Below are 23,490 nucleotides of genomic sequence, written 5' to 3'. Positions count from 1 at the left end.
AGACTTGCAAGATTCTGTTAATGTAGCCTTACAATAAAGTAGAATTAGCTCATCCAGTCATGTTTCCTGTCTGGTTTATCTGGGAGGGCTGGCATCAATCTTGCAAGTCTGAAAGGACAAATCTCCCTCCCTCCCTCCCTATTTACCGCCCGAGTAGTTAGTGTGGGTTCTTCCTAAGTTTCTTTCCCTGGCCATAACTCTGTTGGGACTCCTTTCTCTTTTATCTGATCGTCCCCCAGGCGGCATCTCTCCCCCCGCCCCGTTTTCCAAGGTCACCCTCACATTCCGGCAAAGAGGATGCAATCTGGCAATGCCGCCGAACATGATACAACATTTCCTTTCAAAATCCTTTTATTAAATAGCTTCAAAACCAGAAAAACACAACAGAAAAAAGCAAAATATATATATCCCACCCCCTGCCAACCCATTTCCCCCCTCCCATTTCCCCACCAATTCTACAAAACAGTCAATTTCTGCCCATCAACTCCCATTGCTTCCTATTAGCCCCCGAGGTGCAAACTCTAGCAAAATCCACGCCCCAAAAAGGGGCATAATCTCGCAAAACAGGAAAGCGAAGTCAAAGGCAAGCAGAGTGGATTTGCTTTCAGTGCTCAGTGGGTGACCAGTAAAAATAAATAAATAAAAAAGATTCCCCAATTATTTGCTTGTGAAAAGGAGAACAGTACGTTGGATTTAGAGGAAGGTCCTTTTTCTACTGCAGAGATAGGACATTTTGAAATGGGCATTTCCCTCCTGTTCGCCCAAGAGACAAGGCTCGAAAAAATGGACATCAAGTCCTATGGGAGGGACAAGCCAGAAGAATGCTCAAAGAAATAAAACTTGAAAAAGTAGGAATACAGAAGAGAGATATTAGATTCCGTACAACTTGCTGGTGCTGGCAAGTCCCCCCCCCTTTTTTTTTCCACTGTAGAAAGAACCTTCATGGCTAAGTCTGGTGTGAGATTTTCCCACAATGGAGCCATGGCACTGAATAATAGAACACAGCAGAGGTGGGATCCTATTTCCTAGGATGTCCTACCTCTTGCTGGGCACTATTTTCTGCAGTGACTTCCTGCTGAGAGACTTCAAGCAAGGTGCAACAGCTACTTCTGTAAGTCACGGCGTTACCGCATGGGAGCCCTACAGATTTTCCTTGGGGGACATTAGTGTTGAGGGCAACTGAGGTGGCTGCATTCCTAGAACAGCCTACAATCTCTTGTGGGCTATTGAAGAACCTACTACTCTTGAGTCTTGTAGACTAGCTTGATCCCCCTGAAGATCATGATCAGGAAGGCTTTGTGGCTCAGTTGTGGCTGCTGATAGGAAACTAGGAAACTGTCCAAAATACCGAATTCCTGCTCAGGTACATTTTGATAGTTCACCTAATATCACACTGAGTCAGTCCCTGTTCTTGGGACTGGCACAAAAGAAAGGGAAAATCACTCCCTGGTGCAATACACCAAATGTGCCTCAAGATGATTAAATAACCAGATCATATAGATTGGAGTACACACATATCCCCTGCAATCTGACGACTACAACAGTCACCAACACATGGGTAAGACTAAGTGTGAGGGCCTTGAATTGGCAACAGCCATCTTGGCTCTTGGACCCAAGCAAATTCTTGTGCGACGGCTGGATTAGAGTGTGTAGATAAGGCTCCTATAAGCCAAGGTGTTTCTTTTTCCTGGTGTCTCTGCAAAGGATCTCATTCCACCCAGAACTTAAGAGTATTTGTTCTAGCTGTTCACTCCCTCGAGGTCCAGGATGACATGCCGTTCCTTTTTCTTCTTGAGGATGAATATGGAGCAGGAACCAGATAATCAGTTGCCACATGGGACTTTGATGCTTTGAAGGTGATTTATGGCCCTCAGGACTAGCCAGCATTTAGCCACTTTGTGTGACTTGGAGAAAGAGGTGAAGCAGCCTTCTGGGGCCAGAAAAATTTGATGGTGGAACTATGCAAGACTGTCTTTAGGTACCATGAATCTGATGTTGAATCCACAGGTCCTCCCATCCACAGAGAGGCTGAGACAGTCATTGCTCCTTCCTTCTCCTGGGAAGAATTCCAACTGGGTGAGGGTTGATGTGGCTTGTTTTGGGGCCTTGGTTCTCTCCCAGAGGAGTCTGTGACTTGCAGTCCAAGATTCTGTTCTGAGTGAGGTAGCAACGAAAGGAATGGGAAGCGTTGTTTGTTTTGCTGGCCTTGCCTTCATATACTTGTTACTGATTTACTTTACTTGTATGCCTCCCATTCCTGAAGGCTCTGGAATGGCTTGTTTTCCTCAAACAGGTCAAAGGGCAAAGTTCCAATTCTTCAGATCTTCAGCCATAGTTGCCTATTAGGGCTATGCTATCTACCAGTCCTCTGGCTGAGATTTGGGCATTCAGACTAGCAGCTATGATGGTGGTCTCATCTAGCTTGTTCATCCCATCTGAGTTCCCTATACTCTGGAGGGATGAGGTGAGCCAGTTCTTTTGTCCAGATGGCAGTCCTGGTAGATACTGAGGTGGCCTTTGTGATTACGGCTAGGGCCATGTGCTCCGCTCTGCAGGATCTCTGCCCACTAGAGAGGAGTTGAACAGGTCTAGAGCTTGCTGATGGAAGGCATGAAGTTTGGTGGGCAGGATGCAGCCAGCTCAGCGTCAAAAGTGGGTGGGTGAGTGGGCTGTTTTCAGCTACAGTATAAACCTCTGCCACCAGTAGGTCTATCAGGGAGTCTTGGGTCTTTCAGAGCTAGGGTCCTGCAGATTTTCCTGAGCAGTTGTGGAACATCTGCTTTTTGGAGCATCTGATGGATCCAAGGATCGGCTACTGGTCTTGTTAATCTACTCTTCATCTTCCCTCTCTGGATTCAAGGACAGACATCCAAGTTGGACAGAGCATCTCTCTTCCATCAGCATCTTGTCTTTTCCACCTGTGAAAGTGGCCTAGTCTTTGCTCTCTACAACGGGGTTCAGAAGAGGAATCCCCGGAGGAGGAGGAGGAGGAGGAGGAGGAGGAGGAGGAGGAGGGACCAAGACCACTTCGCCTTCCATGCCTCCCCTCATAGTTTGTCCTGGTTGCCTGGCAGGAGGGACCCAAATGTGGATACTTGGTTGTAGGTGTGGGCCTGCTCAGAGCTGTGGCCTGCTAAGGAGCTCCATGGCTTTTGCCTGAGGTCTCTAGAAAAGGAGGGGAGGGACTGAGGCTTCAGGAGGAGATATTATCTAGTGAAGCTGGTGAAGAAGCTGGAGCGCATCCTGTACCACTGCCTTCTGTCCACTCCAGTGCCTGTGCCATCCAGCAATGAGCTCTCTAGGGGTTGAGGCGCATGGCTCGTGGCTGGTGATTTGAGAACTATTTTAGCTGTATCCTCAAGGGTAGAGTGAGAATGCGCAACACTGTGCAACTGACAGCCAACCCCCTCATTCACTCCCTGTCACTGGAAAGCTCCAGGAATCCCAGAGCAGTGCCCTGCTCCCTGTTCGTTTGCTGGCCAAGAGGTTGGGGGCTCCCAAAAAGGAAGCTGAAAGTCAAGCAAAGGAAAGGAAAAGAAAGTCGATCATCTACAATTGAGGCGACCTTGGTCAAGCGGAAGGTTGGCGGGGTACCTGAGCCGACACACCTATGCTCCGGAGCGAGGTGGGGCTGGAACTAAGGAAGGGAGTCCTCTTCTCCCATGGAACAAACATCAGGAGACTTTGCAGCCCTGTCTCCAGAGTGAGCAAGAGGGAAATACCCACTACACAACACCTGCCTTTGCGGCAGAATCACAGTCTGCCCAAGGCTGTCCCCAGGGCCTCCCCCCTACCCGTCTGGTACAGCTAGGAAACCCTGGCTAGAAATTATCCCCAAATCCCTTGGCCTAATTTTTTTTTAAGGAAAACAGAAAACCAACATCATGAAAGCCATCCCAAACCTCGCACCCAGTTCCTGCCTCCTGAAGGAACCAGCCACCTCGTTGGCGCTGGTCTTAAAGGACACAGAGCTACCCGCCAGACTGCAGGAGTAACAGCTCCGGATGGATCAGGAGTCGCTTCCATCCACCCCCTCCCTCCAACAAAACAAAAATTAAAAAAAAAATGAAGCCCAAACACCCAGCCCTTGAAGCCAAATCGGAGATTCCCCACCCCCTCCCCCAGTCAAGCAGAAGCCGAGTCTCCCTTCTGAGGTAGAGTTTTTGGTTTCTTTTTGTCTCGGGGCCAAACGGGGTTCCATGTCTCAGCCGGTTGCATCCGGGGTTCAAGTATGAGTCAGGTAGTTTATTGCTACTATCAGGCGCAGCAGCAGGAGGCAGCGGTGGAGGGAGGGGGCTGGGGGGGTGAGGAAAGGGAGGAGGGGGCAGGGCAGGGCATCTCTCGTCAAGACTCCTCGTTCCCGGAGTCATCCTCGTCGCCGTAGCAGCTTTCCACTTCGTCGTCCATCTCGTCGTCTTCGTAGTAGTCGTCGTAGAAGAGGTCAGAGCCTTCATCCGGAGCGGGTGTCTTGGTCTTGACGCAATACTCCGCTAGCGTCGTAGGGACTTTGACTCCGTCCCTTTCGGCATCCACCTTGGTTCCCAGGACCTGTTTCCTGGAAGGGGGAGGAAAAGCTCATTTGCGCAAGGCTAGAGAAGATCTGATGCTCTGACATAAGACGGTGGCGTATCTTCTGGCTTAGTGGTGGCTCTACCTTTTTGTTGTCCCTGCTAAGCTCCAGCTACCTGATTTGCAATTTGCTCAGGTTGCAACAGTTTGACTGGCTGCCGCAAGGGCATAATGGCAACCCCCTCACCCCAGTCAGTCCATGAGGACTGTAAACTTGGTTAGTTGACCAGAAACCACCTCTAACCCAAGGTAGCACCAAGATCCCAGCTTGAAAAGTCATCTGAATTTTATTCCAGGAAGGCGAAACTATCTGCCTGAAAGAGCAAGGGCTTGGGGTCATGGAGCATGTTTTCTGAACAGGGTTTCCTAGTTGCAGTGGGACAAGTGCCATCCCTCCAGCCTTCAAGTTGGCAGAATATGGAAATGGAGTTTAACGAACATCAGGCCACAGGGGGGTGGAAGGCTAGGAAAAAAAATCATGCTAAGCCACAGATGTTTGCTTGTGTGTGGTTTAGTATGTTGCGTGAATAAGACACTGTGGTTTGTAATCCAGGATTTATGGATTACTTGGCACTGAGCCAACCATGGCTTATTCAGTGTACCATCACTGACAAAAGTCACAGCGTGGCACAGTATGAACTGGGCCAGTATCTGTGAGCAGAGACAGCTGTAGGTATGCACAGTGTAGTAGCTGCAGGACTAGGATAAATCCAGGGAGACCAGTTCATTCCCAAAGCTGGGCAGTCCACCAACCTGATGATGTCTGTGTATTCCTGATCCTTCCCTTTGCTTTCTTTCCACTTTCTGTACATCACCGAAGCATCAACGTTTGCAGGAGAGAATGTGTTTGGTTCATTGAGGAGTGAGATCACGCTAAGAAGAATTGTTCTGATATGGGAAAAAGGAAAAAAAAAACAAAAAACAGGAGAATCGTCATGAGCTTGGCCAGTTCCAGCAAAGTTACAACACATATTTATTTTACAGACAGCATTTTTATACTGCCCAGCCCAGTCATGGCTCCTGAAGGTGATAGAAAATATAGGAATCCATCAAACTGATACTGAACAAAAATAGCTGCTCACGCAATCAGCCAACCTACTGAACCCCAAAAGTTGCTTAAACGAGACACGTTTTCACCAACTTGCAGAAGGACAGAACGGAAGGTGCCAGCAAACCACTGGGGCGAGATGTTCCAGACCACAGGGGCACCACCGAGAAGGACAGCCTTCAGGCCCACTCCCCCCTGAATTACTGTACGGACAGGCCCACAGGACACCCTTTCCTGCTATACATATGGACCAGGCAGATTCCACCTGGAGGAGATCACATCATTCAGGATGTTAAAGTCAAACCGTCCTTTTGAATTGGACCCAGGAACTTAGTGGCTGGAGAACAGATGCAATTACATATGTAGCATACTGTATTTATTTGACCTTAATTGAAAGTCTACCTATCTGGCCAAAATCAATGGGGCCATTTGCAAAGGCGTGTATCAATATTAAACAGTTATCTGTCTATTGCTTTTATAGATTTGTTATTTGTGTTTTAATCGGGGGGGGGGGTGTTTATATTTTTATTGTTTTTATTGTCTTGGTTTTTAATTGTAAGCCACCCAGAGTCACCCTCTGGGGGAGATGGGCGACATAGAAATTTAATAATAAATAAATAAATAGTAGACACGTAGTGGAAGCTCTCAATGTTACGCTTTTATACGGGCAATCTCTGGAGCTGGGATGAATTCTCAGAGTAGCCCTTCCCTCTGCGGGAAGCGCCCATGCAAGGGTAACCATTGAGACAGAATTATGAGCCTAAACCTGCCCAATGTGGGGTTAATAATCTCACTGTACTGGTGTAACACAAAATTTCATATTACGCAGCCACCTCCCTTGGTTCTTCTGCACGCGGCAGAAGGTTGACCGGGAGAATCCTGGTGGTCTCTTCCGGCTCTACAGTTCTATGATTTTATGACAGATTTACATTCCCCTCACTTGGATACAGAACTGAAAAGAAATATCTTCTTCTTCACTATAAAGTGTGCGCATGTGTGTGCGTGCGTGCGTGTGTAATTGCAATCTGACAGAATATGGTTATCTTGGAAGCCTAAACTCTTCCAAATGTGTGCAGACTAATCTGGCTGGAAATTCTTGGAGCTCAAAAGCGGGAAATGACAAGAACTGAATCCCACTAAACATTCCTAAATCAGATTAGATCAGTGTTTCTCAACCTCAGCCACTTTAAGATGGGTGGACTTCAACTCCCAGAATTCCCCAGCAGGGCTGGCTGGGGAATTCTGGGAGTTGAAGTCCATCCATCTTAAAGTGGCTGAGGTTGAAAAACACTGGATTAGAGTATTCTGAAAACCATGCGCAGAATCCTAAAACCCTTCCCTTTAATTTCAGAAACCAATCTGCAGACATGTCACCGAAAGTGAAATGCAGATTTGGAGGATTCTAATTAGGCAAAGCATCTGAAGAATGTTTCCTCCTGAAAAGAGTTGTGGTGGCGGTAGTGATTACCACACAGTAAAAAAAAAAATTGCTGTGAGGGTTGAAAGATATGACTGGCTCAAAGTTATCCCACAGGCAGTTGGTAAAGCTGGTAGGATCCCTTGGTCAGATCTGCAAACGTCCTACTTTCATAAAAATGTTTACTGAAAGGGGAACCATGGAGGAACTGCAAACAGGAATGAGTCTGCCCTAGAGGAAGACCTGCCTCATGGGTTAGGAATCATAAATGCTCAGACAGCATTGGAGTTGGGGATCAATCACCTATAGTTCGGCCTTAACTTTGAAGGCACATATCCCCTTCAACGAAAGGAAGTGAAGGCGGCTTACGGGAGGTTGTGACAATACTGCGTGCACCAAAAATTCCTTAGGTAATGAACCCATAAGCCAGCAGCCCTTAGCTACTGTCGGTCCTTCAAGGTAGACCAGACTAGGAATCCAATGTCATTTAGGTCAGTGGTGTTTTTATTGTAAAGCTAGAGTAACAGAATCTTGGAAGTCCAAATGTGCTTTCCTCTCGCTCATCTTTTTTTAGTGAATTAGGGAGGCACTCAGATTACATTCCTGCCCTGGACTCAGTCTTCTTTCATTTGACCATTCTCTTGGTAGCAGCTCTTCCTCCTGTCCCTCAAGGCCATTCCCTCTTCCCTCTACACCTACTAAGTGGAAATAATTCTGGTTTCTACGACAGAGAGTACATACACCTTCTGTGCATAAAGAACAGAGTTTGGTGTTGCTGCATGCAGGGCGTAATAGACATCCAGTACCTGGGCCTCAGTTCCCCACCAAAAGTGGTAATCAAATTATAATTTTCAGGAGGGGAAAACTATTCAAAACACAGGGATGAATCTTAGTAACAGTAGAAAATTAATGCATCTTAATTGTAAGGGCATGTAAATGTAAGTTAAATCAAATTTAGATTTTGTCCTAGCCCTGCTCGGATTCTGGATTGTGACCACTTGCACAATGTACAAACCCAAGGGACTTTGGACCCTTGGCCCATAAATGTTGCGCCCTTCTGCTTTACGTGTTTCATTAACATATTAAACTAAATGGGGCTTAAATTGGGAAAAAACGTGGCTAGATCTTGGCACTGTTTTCATTTCTGCAGTTGCATTCCAGTTACTAATGTCCCATTTTTCTTGGTTGGAGTACTGTTCCATAGCAAACTGAAGGATCTATTTTTTTGTAAATATTTTTAAATGTGGCTGAGGAGGGAGAAGGAAAGAGGAAAGAAAACTCACCTTACATTCTGAGTAGGGTTCCACCTTTCTGAAGGTAGCTCTCCACTCTGTGGGTCATCCACTGGAGGATGTAGAATTGAAATGCAAACATCTCCTGTCTGAAATATATAAATTATATGTGTCTACTATACACACTCACACACACAGGCTGAGTTCACTCAACATTAATTTTAAATCCAGATGATCTACCTGATGTGAAAAAAATGGATATGTTCACAGAACATACAGTGGCCAAAGAAATATACCATATGATGGCTTAAGGGGATGGACTCGGTTATACAGTGTGCTAAGAGAATGGCCAGGTTCTCACAATGCTCAGACCCCAAATTTACCCAACCATGCTCCTGCCTGGTCTAGTGTTTAAGTGTGAGCCCAGCCAGCTTTCCTTTGCCTAGAGAGAATCCAAGGCAGCTAATAATATATTTTAAAATAATATATTCAATAATACATTATGGTATTGTAAGCTAATGCAGATTCAGTTGTTGGCAGCTGCAAAATCTGGTTACTACTTCTAGATAATGCAGGTGGGTGTGGAGATCATGACTCATTATTGATCAAAGGTTTAGCTTGCAAAGATGTTTCTAAAAGGGAAGACCCTGTCTTGATTTGGGCCCCACCTGGTGCAAAGGAAACAAGATTTGGGCTATCTGTTCCCTGGGAGAGGGTCTGCTCTTGGCTTTGGGGGATGTGCAGAGAACTTTGCAGGGGACGGTGTGGTGGGATCTCTCCCCTCTGCAGAAGTGGTGGTGGGGTGGGAAAGAGCCAACATTTTGTGGACTTACATTTTAAATTATACTTCAGCCTTCAAGTATATTATCTTGAAGGGGGGTGGGAAGTAAGCCGATGCTGATGTCCCCAATAGTGTATAATGAACTAATCCCACCAGCACATCTTTAAAGACGGGATTTTAACCCCCCCCCCATTAGTAAGTAAAGATCAGGACTACTGTATTGCCTCCGTCTAGATCAGTATTTTTCAAACTTGGCATCTTTAAGATGTGTGGATTTCAACTCCCAGAATTCCCCAGCCAACTTTGAGATGGGTGGACTCCAACTCCCAGACTTCTGGGAGTTGACGTCCACCCATGTTAAAGTTGCCAAGTTTGAAAAACACTGTTCTAACTAACACTAGGCAAGATGAAGAGTGTAGGGATTCTCCCATCTGCTTGAACAAGTACCTTGAATCTTGAGGGAGTGCTTCACTGAGAATTGTGGAAATCCTGACCCTAAATTCTGGGGGGTTTAATGCTGGAGTAACAGTCCCCACAGTGGCCACACAGTTGATAGCTGCAGGGGCTGGAAAGCTTGATATCTCCCTTTGTGTTCTCAGTGGATGCATCTGCATGTCAGGCTAGGCCACAAACCAGCAATCTGCATTTTATTTATTTATTTATTTATTTATTTTTATTAAATTTTAGCCTAGCACCTTGTGTGAACTCAGCCCGTATATGGCCACAAACCAGCAATCTGCTATTTATTTATTTATTTATTTATTTATTTATTTATTTATTTATTTTCTATGAGGCTGGGCCCACCAGGCCACTTTTCCTCTCTCAACTGCTTATAGGGGAAGAGGCACATGGGCCTGGAGGATGGGAGGCACATTCAATCCCTACATTTCCCACCAAGTTCTCTGGGCAGGCCTGGCAGCATTGCTGTGAGAATATTTTGGAGTATGTGTACCTGGAGAAAATCCCTATCATGACCCTCAAAGTCCTAAGAATGTGATAAATAAATCACTGCATTTTCGTTATTACTATTTCTACCCTGCCCTTTCTGCTAAAACACCACCTTTTCCCCCAAGTTGGCTCGGCTCATAAATTGGAAAGTATCAGCTTGTCTTGTTTTGCAATTTCACTGATTGTCCAGAACATCTTCAAGCCACTTTCTCTAGGCTGGTGCCCTTCATGAGTGTCGGACTTGGGAAGGCATCTGGTTGCCTAAAGCTGCTTAAGAAATAGCTAACCGCATTAAAAGGGGAAAACAAGAAAACCACCATTACCAGAAGCATCTTTTTTAAGAAGCCATGAAAGCAGCTGCAACAGCTTTGTATCCAGAGAACTTACTAGCTGGCAAGTGGATTATTTTCACTGGCTTGGTCGGGCTGGTAGGATCACTGTAGCTCCACATACATTTACCTGCACGCAATTCCTTCCTACCTACAGCTGCTAGGTGAGCGCTAAATTACCTTCACCTGTACATTTGGAGAGAGCAAAATTCTGCTCATGGGAACTCAGAAATCCAGCAACTGATCTCTGATCAAAGCGGGTCAGAAATCAAGGAGCTGGGAATTCAGTTTGAAGACCAGAACTAAGAATCCATAGACCTCTGTGCTGATTATCTCATTGCAAAATGTGAAGTCAGCTTCAAAACACTTTGGAGGGAAAAAAAAAAGACATTCAAGCCCAGTATCCAAGAAGCTGCCAGTTCCATTTCCCACAATCCCCCCGTATTCTTCTCTAGGGCGTTGTAGGAAATTAAGATGGCAGATGGGAACTTCCAACCACTCAGTGGTCCATGGCAGAAAGTTGAAGTGTTTACCATGGTGCTAGATAAGCCTGCTGGGAGACCCTGCCCAAGGACGGTACTATGCGCAGGGCAAAATTTGGGTCACCCCCCCCCCCGGCCACCGAAAGGCCTAACGAGAGAGACTGAAACGAATACTGATTAGGCATTCTGGTATGCTACTTGGGCATAAGAGAGCCAAAGGAACCAAGATCCTTTATCCACTTTGCAAGAGAAGACCACAGGTGACATCTGGCTCGTGCCCAGCCCGGGCACAACCGCATACCTCATATATGTTGGGATGCCACATTTTGGTCAGGAATCTGAAGGCAGGTGGCGAATACGGGTAATCAATGGGGAATCTGAGCCGAGCCTATGGAGGAAGAAGGAAGGGAGAAGACGTGTCAAGAGCGAAGTTCCAGCAGCAGCAATCCTACCAGTAAATCATTTACTGTGGAGGTGACACTGCAGCTTCGAGGCCCAGGGCTGCATTAGGCCTCTGAGAAGTGCCAGAGCCAGGAAACCTCCCCCACCCCCAGAAATACTTCAACTTCATTTACATGTAAATTTCATTCCAACTAAATATACCTCAAACAGTTACCTTACAGTCATCCACTGAATCATTTTACCCCCCTTTATCCCACTGAGATTACAATTTGGTAGCACACGTTGAGGTCTTTGGAGGTTACACTGCAGGGGTACATGGGGCCCTGTAACCTCAAGTTACTCATTTTGGCCCTTGCTCACAACAACCCTTTGTGGGTCATAATCAAACCTAACCCCCTCAGCCCGTATAACATTTGATTCTGATGAAGTTTCAGGAGACCATTATGCAAACAGCTGTCCTGTGATCAGTGGAAAGACCTGCCTTGTCGCAGAACCACAATTAGGAGAATCAGAAACTCTGTTGTAACATACATGGCGATAACACAAGTCAGTGTTTCTCAACCTTGGCAACTTGAAGATGTGTGGACTTCAACTCCCAGAATTGGCTGGCTGGCTGGCTGGGGAATTCTGGGAGTTGAAGTCCACACATCTTCAAGTTGCCAAGGTTGAGAAACACTGACATAGGTTCTCATTGGGAACAAGTTCAGTTGCTGGAATATTTCTAACACTCTCCCTTTTCTCTCAATAAATCTTGCTAAAGACAACTCTGCAAGAATCATGTTTGGAAAAGAATCACTTTTAGGGAGATGCCAAAAAGGTTGCCAGCAAGGGCAGAGGGGTGGTTAGGAATGCAGAGGCTCTGGAATCCATCAAGCCAGTCTTGATCTCTGCTTAGCCTACCTCGCAGGTGGTTTGTGAGACTTTAAAAACGACGGAAAGGACAGACCCGCTTGCAACACTGAGCAACCTTCTAACCTAGCGTCTTACGCCATGCTAGCTGGGGATGACACTCAAGAGGTCTAGAGTTTCCTGGAAAAAAAAAAACACATGATGGGATGTACTAAATAAAGCAGAAGTGATTTCTTTCTTTTTTTTGGTACAGTTGCAAGAGCGCTTGCTGGACTGGTAATAGCAAGATCCGATCCTGTCCTTGTTGGGCAACAGACAGAGCAGTCATTTCATCTCTTTAACAACCTCCTACAGTCACTGTGAGGATAAAATGGGGGGAAATACATACAATTATTAAGCTCTGAAGCGGAAGGTGCCATGGGATCATCCTTATGCCTGAGCCCCTTAAAAGGAGTCCAAGAACAGCCTCAGGTCCCCTCCTGCCCATGCGGGCTCTTCCAGCAAACCCTGCATCCTGCCTGAGGACAGAACCTTTCCCTTCCAAACATACTGGCTGCATTCCCACAATATGCTAAACTCTCAACTTCTGGTAACAGAACAGAGCTTCTGTAGCACCTGCTGCGCCCAAGCCGACAAAGAAATGATAACTTAAAAGGGACAGCCTGATTCACACAATGTATTAAAACCAGAGCTGGGCTTCCACAACAGCCATAATCCAGCCAGTCAATCCGGGTTTGGCCCAGTAGAGGGTATTAACCCAACTCAGCTGCCGAGCCCAGCAGCCCAAAGTTAAACAACAGTTTAACTGTTGTACAACAGCATTGCAGCGGTCGGAAATCCTTGCAAGAGGCCAAGGAATGAGCAATTCGCCTCCAGCTTTCCCAGGAAGGAGAGATCTGGCATTCAAAGCTTTGCTTCATTAACTCCTTGGAGACTGGGGTGGGGGGGTGGGGGGGGAGAGCTTGATGGCCAGCTTTAGCAGGCTTTTCAAGTACTGCTTGTAGAGAAGGGGCCAGCTGAAAGATGACTGGCGTGAGGCAGTGGGTGGTGGACAGGCTGCTTTTCATTTCATGCAAAGACGGGAGAGGAGAAAGGAGACGGTCTGGCTACTGTATGGCCCCCTTCGCTCAATGGACTGAAGACCTGATTGCACTTGCCACTTATGAGCGGATTGCCTATAGACGTAGACTTTGCATGGACAAGTACAATGAAATATGGGACTTATTTATACAAAATACAGTAGGTTAAAAAAAATGCCGGTTATATAAATGTATTGGAAATAAATATGTGTTTGAATAATATTTGCATTAGATAAATATATATAGATGTGTAACTATTTACTGTATAATGGTACACAACACTGTTTATTTATTTATTTGTTCTGGTGTTTTTCTCATTTTTTGTAATACCTTTTAATGTTCTCTTTCTTCTTGTGTATTATTATTATTTTGGTGTTTTCTCCTTTTTGTTATTAACAAAAAAGCAATAAAAAAAATTATACAAAAAGGAGATGGTCTGGCTAAGTGACAGTCCCTGGCTAAGTAGGCTTGTACCTGGTTAGTCCTTGGATGGGAGACCACCAGGAAATCTTAGGACAGGCTGGTAAGTTGGAAAAACATCCATCTGAAAAGAATGCAATGCAATACTTTCGACTGCTGTCAAGGAAGCCCTGCGGCCCTGCCTGTGAACAGGGGCATCCTTGGGAAGGCCAAGAAGGTGGGGGGCAAATTAAAAAAAAGCAGCATTCTGTCCTCGGCCCCTTTTGTACACATAAACAAACCGGACAGTTTGCTTTGTTGACAGCACAATGCTGCTTCCATCATTTTGACCAAAGCTTTGGATCTTGTGGGCACCTTTGCCCAGGAAGTCACCAGGAGTCAACCTCAAGTTGTGAAGGCCTTTACCTTTGGAAGGTAGATACAACATTAAAACTCTGGTCACTTGTGGTAAATTCAGATTCCTAAACGTCTAAGGCAGTGTTTCTCAACCTTGGCCACTTGAAGATGGGTGGGCTTCAACCCCCAGTATGCTGGCTGGGGAATTCTGGGAGTTGAAGTCCACCCATCTTCAAGTGGCCAAGGTTGAGAAACACTGTCTAAGGGGAGCAAGAAGCAGGGTTTCCTCCAACTCTAAAACACAGCCAGTTAAAGAACCAAGACTGGGCCTGTTTTGGGCTGAACTTGTGTTTAGAGGCACCTAAAGCCTGTGTGTCTCTGATCAGTGGGCTTGCTAGTAAAGCTCCTTGTAACCCAGACTAATTTCCCAGATGGCTTGACACTCCCTTATCCATACATTGTGTTGCAAACATTTCCAACCTTCAGGAAAACATGCCAGGCTTAAGTCCGTGCAAGATTTACACCAAGGACATGTTTTGGCTTGTCTGCTAATGTTAGGGACTGTGAAGGTCAACCGAGTCACAGGCAACTGCTTGCCCCCCCCTCCCCAAACAGGTTCTCTGGAGCTGTGGATGCTCCTTTGGGGAATCTCACTCACAGATTCTGCTGTCCTTGCTCGGCCTGTTAAGCTGGTTAAACCCACTTCTCCCCAGCTGCTGATCCAGCCACCCAACACACGCAGAAAAGGCTATTTTTGAGTTGAAGCGGCCCAGCCTCCAATTTGTCTAGTCGCACCCTACGGGAGCTTACGACCTTGTCTCTGTGCTCACATGGATGTTAGGAGGCCTTTGGGAAGAGCATAGGAGAAACATCAGTTTGGAACAAATGTAACCTGGTCTCAACTATTTTAATCAATGAATTTGGGGCCGGGATGTGTCATTCTATTAAAGATTATTACGCTACTTCAGAATTCCTTGTGTCTGCTCAAGGTGTCTCAGAAACAGGTCTCTGCAAAAGGTTTCAGTCTGAACCATTTCAAGCTTTGTGGAATGTCCTGCTTGAAAATTCTGGAAGTGGTCTGAGCTTTGCTGAAGCTTGGACACTTCTCAAATGCTCCAGAGCTGTTTGCGTGTTCGTTTGTTTAGATATCAAATTTGTCATCGCCCATCTCGTTGAAATGACTCTGGGTAGTTTATAAAGCAGTTAAAATCAATTAAAATTACAATCTATGATAATCTGAATAAATAGAAAATAAATAAATCCAAGGATAGATGTTAAAATTGGCAGTCACTCAGGGAGCGTCATCAAGGCACCAGCCACCCCCAGGATTGGGTAAGATTGTTATCACCCCATGCAAGCTGGCAGAGCCAGGTCTTAAGTCCTTTCCAGAAGGCTGGGAGGGTAGGGGCCTGCCGCACCTCTTGGGGGGAGAATACTCCAAAGGGCGGGGGCAACGGCACAGAAGGGTCTCCTCTTGGGCCCTGCCAGCCAACATTCTCTCGCTGACAGGGTCCACAGCATGCCCTCTCTGCCTGACCCGGCGGGACGGGTTGATGTGATGGGGGTGAAGCCCAATGGATGTTTTCTGACGTTTCAAACTCAAATTGGTTTAAATTGAAATGTTTTGCACGTCGTTACACAGAAGCAAAGAAATAAAATCCAACCAGAAAAGAATTGGAGGACTAAAAAAAACCTATACGATAGCAATTACGTCCCAAAGAAAGATTTGCACCACCAGATAGGCTCCTGGCTTTGTGATTGCTCATCAGTGAAAGCACGACTGAAACTTTGCAAAGAAAATAAAAGTCCTCTACAGCTCCATTATGAGCAATGACGTTTTGGGGAGTGCCTTCAAGCCACTCTTGGCAGCTACACAGACAAGTTCCTGCAGTTCTTTTGGCAATATTTTTGGAAGTGGTTCATCCTTGCCTTTTTCCTACGGCTGTGAGAGAGGGACTGGGCCAAATTCACTCAGCTGGCTTCGTGCCTAAGGAAGGGCTAAAACTCACAGTCTGCTGGTTTCTAGCCCAGTGCCTTTAACCACTGCACCAATCTGGTTCTCAGCAATGATATAAAGCAATACCATGAAATCTGTGCCAAAGGGAAACATACTGTACATTCGTTGATGAGTAGAAAAAATGCCCTTTCAAAAAGGGATAAATTACACAGGTCATGATTCCCATTGGTAATATCTGGAATGATATTTTTTGTTGTATTTGAAGGGCATTGTTTTGATATATGATTTTATTTTATTTATATATATATATATATATATATATATATATATATATATTTCACGTAGTGTGTGAGCATGCATGCGACAGTGCACTCTATCTTACTTATAAAGGGTTAACTTGCTTTTGCCTTCCAAGAGAGCACACCATCCCCCCACCCCATCTCCTTTAGAAGCAATTAGCCAGATGCCTGACTGAACAAGTAAGCTATAAATTAGATTTGTACCGGGTAGGCAGAGACACCGAATTCCAAGGAAGTTACAAAGAAAGCCAGAGAGAGATAAGGAGGTAGGCATTTCTTTGGTAATAGGAGAAGAGAGTTGGGCTAACTTTCTTTCTGAGATTTACCTTTACTCCTCCCTAGACCATCCCAAAAATCCCTTATATGGACATGAGGGGATGTACAATCTGATTACATTTGTAAATGCCTATAAAATCTTTGTTGCTTGCTTTGCAAGGTATGGTTCTCCTCAACACCTTGCCACGGTGTTGAATGAGCCATCCAGAATGTTTCTTGGCCAATAAAACGTCTGTTAGTTAAAAAGCCTCGTCTCAAGTTTATTTGGTTCTCTGAACTTGGGTAAACAAATAAATAAAGGCTAGTGCCTAACATATTGTTGTGTATTTTTTTTTAAAAGCGTAATAAAATGTTTTTTAAAAAAAGGGAAACAAAAATGAAAACAGACCCCCAAATGATGCATGGAAAGTGCTGAGTAGCATCCTTAAAATGTGCCCATCAACTTTAAGTTTGTTTTGCAGATGTAAAAGAATAAAGGACATTTTATCATAGTATAGTGAAGGTTAAATTGTCAGGAGGCAATGAAAAATAGGTGCCTCAGGAGTATGCAATAATAGTGAACTATAGGGTGAACTACAAATAGATGTGGCAAATTGTTGTACTATCAATTGATCAGTGGAAAAAAGATGTCAGATACAATGCTGTTAAAGAGAGTCATCGGTCAGAAATCGCTTTAGGATTAAAGAAAGAGAACCTCTACAGACTTTCCCAGAAAATGTGTAGAGGAGCAGAGATGACCTTAGAGGAAATATATAGCAACTGTTAGTAAAATAGGAGCTTAGTCCAAGAAAGCAGGAAAGTGGGAGAAAAAAAGACTGCCTCGCCTTGATTCTCTTGACCAGTGTTTCTCAACCTTGAGAACTTTAAGACATGTGGACTTCAACTCCCAGAATTCTGGGAGTTGAAGTCCACACATCTTAAACTTCCCAAGGTTGGAAAAACTGCTCTTGAGTATAAGACAGAGGGTAGGGAAAACACTATAGGCTTTCAAGATACTGTTATTATAGCCCATATCAGTAAAGGAGAGTTCTAGTATTTCTTTTGCTGTTTCCTGACCTCGCCTACCTTGCAAGGCTGACAAAACCTGGCTCCTATTTTGGATCATTGAAATAAAGTTCCAGTGGACAAAATAACTTGCGATTTTTTAGTGTTTTGTGTACTTACTCTCATATCCCTGAGCCTTCTAAACTCCCTTGACCCAGCACTGAATTTTGTGCCAACAACATCTGTTCTCAGGCCTTGGGATACACTGTTCTGAAAGCAAACTCTACTTTTTGCTGGCATATCTGTAAACATCTGTATCCATCTCAAAGTATGGACAGGCTTCCAGGCGCCCTCCTGTTTTTACTTTAACACAGGGCTGAGATCCGAAACTCAAAAACATAGTGAGTCACACAAAGCAAACATCAACACACTTTTTAACTTCCTTCTAACCTGTCTCAGTATTTTTAAGTTTCGAGCACCACCCACGATTCCCTCAACTTCTGTCAATTATAGACTGCCCAGGCTTATCAACAGCTACACATCTAGTCGCCTGTGGCAAACAGATCAGGCAACCAAGCTTTTATTAACAAAAAGAGAGTTGATTCTTTTCTCATCTCCCCTTACCGACTACCAATATGTTGTATATTAGCCACATAGGTATATGTGGGAGGCCTACCTTTTTTTTTTTTTTTAATCAGATCTGTTAATTATTGCCAAAGTTTCAGGTTTTCAATGAGGAAGGAAGAGAAGAAATCAAAATCTGGACTCAGAATAAAAGAGATAATCTACTGAATCGCAGCAGATACTCTTTAATCTAGCCACCGTGACTATACAGATGAGTCAAAGCAGTGCCCCAAAAGAGAGAAGAGGCTTCAATTCTTTCCTCCTGTTACTGCTGAGCATCTGGTATTTAATAGCCTACTGCTTCTGAATCTGAGGTTCAATAAAAAGACACCATAGCCTTAAATAGCCAAAATTCACAGAGCGGGAGAGCTCTAACGTTTTGCAGAAATTCATAAATTAGCAGTGTACTAGGTGAAGATTTGTTCTGTCTGTCCTGACTGTTCTAAAATTCTGTATCATTAGATGACCCAACATCTCTCCCCTATTCTAGGATCTTTAGAAAGGGAGATGTTCAGGCTCTTAGGCCACTGTCTCAACCAAAAGTAATTATTTATTTCCAAGCAAGAGTCTCAGGAACCTCTTTAACCAATTTTATTAAAATGAAAAGAACAGGAGAATCTCAGCAACTGGACTACTTCAAATTTATAATGAATTTATTTCCCCAAGACATTAGGGCAAAGATTTTCTTAGTCTAAGCAGACCATTACAGGTATTATGATTATTTTTAATTGTATTTCATTCTGTCTATGGGGCTTTATTATATTGTTTTTTTCTTACAGATTGGTTGTTAGCTGCCCAGATTTATTTATTTAAGAAGAGCAGCCATATAAAATTTCCATATGAAACAGGTTGCTGTGGCTTATAATCAGAGCTTTCGGCTTTATAAGGTTGGGTGAATGCCAACACCAACTTGGGTTAATGGAATATAAGGCCTTGGCTTAACGGGGTATACTAATTAATTAAATTTAATGTATGAGCCACCCCACTCCATTACACTGTGTGAACCAGATTTCTGTGAGTAAACAATCAAGTTCATATAAGCCCTTAATTCTGAACATGCTTCAATGTTCTTACATCCTCTTCTTTCCACATACATACAACACTGCGTATGGAGCAAGTGTCTTCTTCTGTTAAGAGCCATCTACATCGTGTACCTTTTTGAGGATCAAGACCTGCCCTTTTGTCACAAAAGCCTTGGAAGAGGGGTAGGACCAGATGAACGAATACGACCTGGCTTGAGTGGGAGTGAGGGAGAAAGCTTAACATTTCTAAAACATTTTGTGATATTTGGGAGTGTGCCCAATCCCACGTAGGAGTAAAAAAAGGCCACTGCTTGATTATGAGCCATCAAATTGATGTCAACTGTTAGACAGATCTTCTCTAGGATGAGAAAAAGACCACAACACAATAAATACAATGAAAAGATGGCCCAAAAAAAAAATCCTTTGTTGTCAGAGAAGCAACAGAAAAATAACCCTCTCTACATTTCTAAAGACCTTTGGGAAGACATCAACAGGCACCAGCTTCCTCCTGTCTTTACTTTTCAGTAGCTGTTGTGCAATGGAAGACTGGCTCTTTAAACTAAAGATCTAATGCTGTTGTTAACAGGAAACCATAGGCAAATGCCCCATTTATATCATTCCCCCTCTACATCCAGAAGTGAGTGGCTGACTTCACCTCTTGGGACATGGAGCTCCACAATTTGCAACCTGTAGGGTTTCAAATGGTCTTTCTTGGTCCCACAAGGTGGGGTGGGTGGGTAATGAGAGCGCACCCTAGGATCTTCTGGAGGTGTTTCAACCCTGAGCGATAGCTCTTCTCATATTGAAGAGGCCAGCTCTGGCTGATTTAGGTAAATGAATCAAGCTACAAAGACAGTTGCCCACTTCCCACCCCCAAAATAAAACATCAGCAGACTAAGTGAGAAGGGGTGAATTAGGAAACCTTGATTCACCTTTCACTGCAGCTGCAGCTGGATTAGACTGAGTCAGAACCTGTTCTTTGTCCCTGAATATTAGGGTGTACCTGACACTAACCAATGTCCTATTGACCAATGCATTCAGTTTCCAATCACCATCCTGATAGATGACTTCCTATCACCATCCTGAAACCTCATGGTTGAAACATCTGGGTAGTTTTGAATGTTCTTGCTTCTTTCCCATTCTGTTTCTTTTAACATCTTGCTTGAGGAGCTCCTGGAGAACTTCCAGCCTTGCACATTTTTGTATGTCATTCGGGTTGGTTATATTGGTTATTATAAAGGCACTGCTCTGCAACAAACATTAGGTCATTTAGATGACCTCAGGCAAGATTATGGCTCAGACTCGACATTCCTCCCTGCTACATCAGGACGATACACCTGGCCTACTTCATAAGGATCTCTGAATGCTCTTTAATGCACATGAAACAACTGAAGCACTAAATGTATTGATGTGCAAAATATATCTTCCTTGCCCAGCCGAATGAGATAAGCCGTCAGGATGCTTATCGAATCACCACAGGTTGCTATGTACCCTGAGGCTTAAGCTGAGACAGTTGAGGGAAAACAGCACCTGCCTTTATTAGTCGATCACAACCGACTCTGGGGTGACTCATCCATGACTCCTCCTAGGCCTGGGAGAAAGGAAATGAGACCATGGCAGGAAGTAGAGAATTGCAAAACAAGCCTATAAACCTTGAAAATGTGTTCCTCCTTGGCCAGATTTTATTCAGAGGAAAAGCCTGTATTTCACTTCCCCTAGATTCATCTATGACCTGTTACCTGTTTGCCCAGAAAACAAACCTTCACTTATTCATAACTCTAGTCCTCTTACCAGACTGGTAATGAAACAAAAGGTCACTTCATACCCGCTGCTGGTGCACCTTCACCAATCTAATGCCTTCTCGACGTGTTGGCTGCACTTCAACACAGTTCAGCATCAGGCTATATGATATGATGTTTCTCAGACAGTTGGATGATGATGATTCCCTGTCTACAAATCCTTTCTAGCCAACAGTTGGGGTTTAGGGGAACTATTGTCCAGAAATGGCATTTGGGTTTGGGAATGGATGCTCTAAATCCAGAAATTATTTTTCTGCTGTTGCCAGCTAAAATCCCACAGCACTGGCAGCACGTAGTTGACCCTGGCTGATCTCAAAAAGGCTACACAGGACTGGACCTAGTTAGTTCTTGGATGGGGAATGAAATGGAAATCCCAGGTTGCAGACCAGATAGATCCCAGAAAAAGGCAGATAGGGTGCCAAAAAAATCACACAGACTTATCCGTTAAGTCATCAGGAGTTCTTCCTCCTCCCACTATAATTCCACTCATTATCCCACCTCTGTCCTTTAATCAACTGACCCTAGTCTTTAAAGGATGTGAACCATAAGCAGAATTAACCATATTAACATGTAGCCTGTTAAAAGGTGTCCAGAATTAACTTTCAGCGATTAAAAGCCATCTTAATCTGGCTGCTAATAAAGCAGTTTATAATTGCTTCAAAAATCTTATTTAACTTGAGGTTATCAGATACCATCATTCTAGTTCCTCTAAAGGAAGTGGGAGAGGCTACTCATAAATGATATGAAAACCTGATACTAGTTTGTAGAAAATGAAAGGTTGAAAGTTTATACATGCTGGAGGTAAGATCTCCTGAAAACAGATTTCTGAATAAGCCCATGGGCCAAGATGGCTAACAATAAAAACCATAAACAAGATCTCATAAAAACAGTAAACATCAGTATTAAACTTATACAAGATTTCTATAATTAATACATAGAAAAGTTTCAGCAATTCATTATTTTGAAGATATACAAGTCAATGCTCTTTATTTCAATAAGGACAAGATAATAGCTCATTCACATCCTTATAATTTATAGGACACCATTTCTATTATTTATTAAGCGAAGGGGAAAACGTATAGCCAAATGTCTACTACCAGGAATTGTTCCTATTATTGAAGGAATGATTCTAAACATTGCAAAGTTACCCTGAAAAATGTTTGTGCTTTGAGGAGAAATAAAACTGGGGGGATAAAAGTAAAAAGGTTATCCTGCTCAATTTCTAATGTTATTGATCCAGAACGACTCTTTCAATAATTTAAATTCTTTTATGGAAAACGCAAGAGGGGAGTTTAAATAGCTAAACCTTTTTTTAGTCTTCCTCAATATTATTCCCTCAGTGTTAGACTATCATTCCTATTCCCCTAACTACTATGACCCATACATCTGGAAAGCAATCCGGTAAACAGGAAATGGGATGTTAAAACACACACACACCATTACTTGCTCACGCTATTGTTTATAACCATGACTCCTTTAAGGAGAGGTACAAAAAAGGGGGGAAAAAATCAAATAAATAAAAAATTATCATACAGTAATTCTGGCCAACATAAAACCCAAGAAACTGAAAAGTGCCATTATTGTGACAAGGAACACAACATAAACACGAGCAATAGCCAGCACAACTGCGCACGTGTTTATCAGAAGTAATTTGGTACCCAGTGGAGGATTTATTCTTAGAAGCTCGATTTCTCAGAACAGGGTTTGATCTACCGAGTTTGGTGGCACTTCCTCAGCAGGAACCAAGCCAGGACTGTGGTGTTTTGTTTACTACTAGACTGACGGATTTATGATGCCGCCTTGTATGGGTCTCCTCAGAAGAAAGTCCATTTTCTTATTCTCAGATGGGACGCAGGATGGCAGGCATCACAGCTGCATAGTCCACACCGAGATTTTCAGTCTACCTTCCCCTTTCATCTTTTCACACCCTCGTTTGCACCTTTCAAACTGGCGGGATCTGACGCCACGGTTTCCTGGTTTTGTACTTCAAGGATTTTCACCCTTCCTTCCTGACCGGCTTCGCAGAAATTTGTTCATCGGGTCAAACGCAATCCCCACCATCCCAGGATACGGTCTCTGGCCTCGAGGTCCACCTCGGCAAGACCAAGACTGATGGTCAAGCTCCCGCTCGGCTGGCCGTGGACGATGGGAGCTGTAATCCAACCCGCCTAGAGACCCCCAAATAGGGAAGGATGCCCCCCCAGACAGACACCCCCCTCCTTACCTTGAAATAGCCACCTTCGTAATGCGTGTTGGGGGGCCCGAAGATGGCCACCTCCCAGTTGTAGAGGTCCCCCTCGTCCACCAGGCTGACTCGGAACCCCTCCACGGGCTCCTCCTGAAGCCCCTTCAGCTCCAGCAGCAGGGCCTTCTGCGAGCTGGGCACAGACGGCCGCGCCATGTCACCGGCCGACGGAGGAGGCGGAAGGGGACGTAGGCCTCGAGCGAAGCCGGGGACTGGCGTGAACGCGCCGACCGCGAAGGGGGAGGGGGGATGCGGGCGGGAAGCAGCGCCGGGCCCGGCAGAGGAAGGGAGAAAGAACGGAGGCGCTGCGGACCCGAAAGAGCGCCACGAACAACCGCACCACTGAAAGGCGGCGGCACGACAACAGAGAGCGCGCGCGCGGTGCTCCCTGG

The 23,490-nt window shown here is 44.6% G+C and overlaps 1 protein-coding gene across 1 annotated transcript; it reads right to left on the bottom strand.

Annotated features, from left to right (window-relative positions):
• Positions 1 to 412: 412 nt before the first annotated feature.
• CDC34 (cell division cycle 34, ubiquitin conjugating enzyme) lies at positions 413 to 23,490 on the bottom strand. The gene is made up of 5 exons (XM_007432571.4): positions 23,078 to 23,490; positions 11,108 to 11,194; positions 8,318 to 8,415; positions 5,323 to 5,457; positions 413 to 4,555 (listed from the first exon to the last, which is right to left on the bottom strand). Exons 1-5 carry the CDS (start codon positions 23,252 to 23,254, stop codon positions 4,345 to 4,347), a joined length of 708 nt encoding a protein of 235 aa, XP_007432633.1. The 5' UTR covers positions 23,255 to 23,490; the 3' UTR covers positions 413 to 4,344.

This window comes from Python bivittatus, unplaced genomic scaffold, assembly GCF_059951505.1.
Source record: "Python bivittatus isolate LINGU-HERP-01145 unplaced genomic scaffold, Pbiv_v1 ctg000580_np1212, whole genome shotgun sequence".
Lineage (NCBI taxonomy): Eukaryota > Metazoa > Chordata > Lepidosauria > Squamata > Pythonidae > Python > Python bivittatus.
This window is presented reverse-complemented; position numbering and strand designations above follow the sequence as displayed.

Bases quoted from the DNA above. Each gene is read 5' to 3' on its own strand.
- CDC34 (XM_007432571.4), bottom strand. From the start codon at position 23,254: ATGGCGCGGCCGTCTGTGCCCAGCTCGCAGAAGGCCCTGCTGCTGGAG. The intron at 11,195-23,077 runs GTAAGGAGGGGG...CTTCCTCCATAG, and splicing joins ACGAAGGTGGCTATTTCAAG to GCTCGGCTCAGATTCCCCAT. The intron at 4,556-5,322 runs GTTGGTGGACTG...TCCCCCTTCCAG, and splicing joins GAATACACAGACATCATCAG to GAAACAGGTCCTGGGAACCA.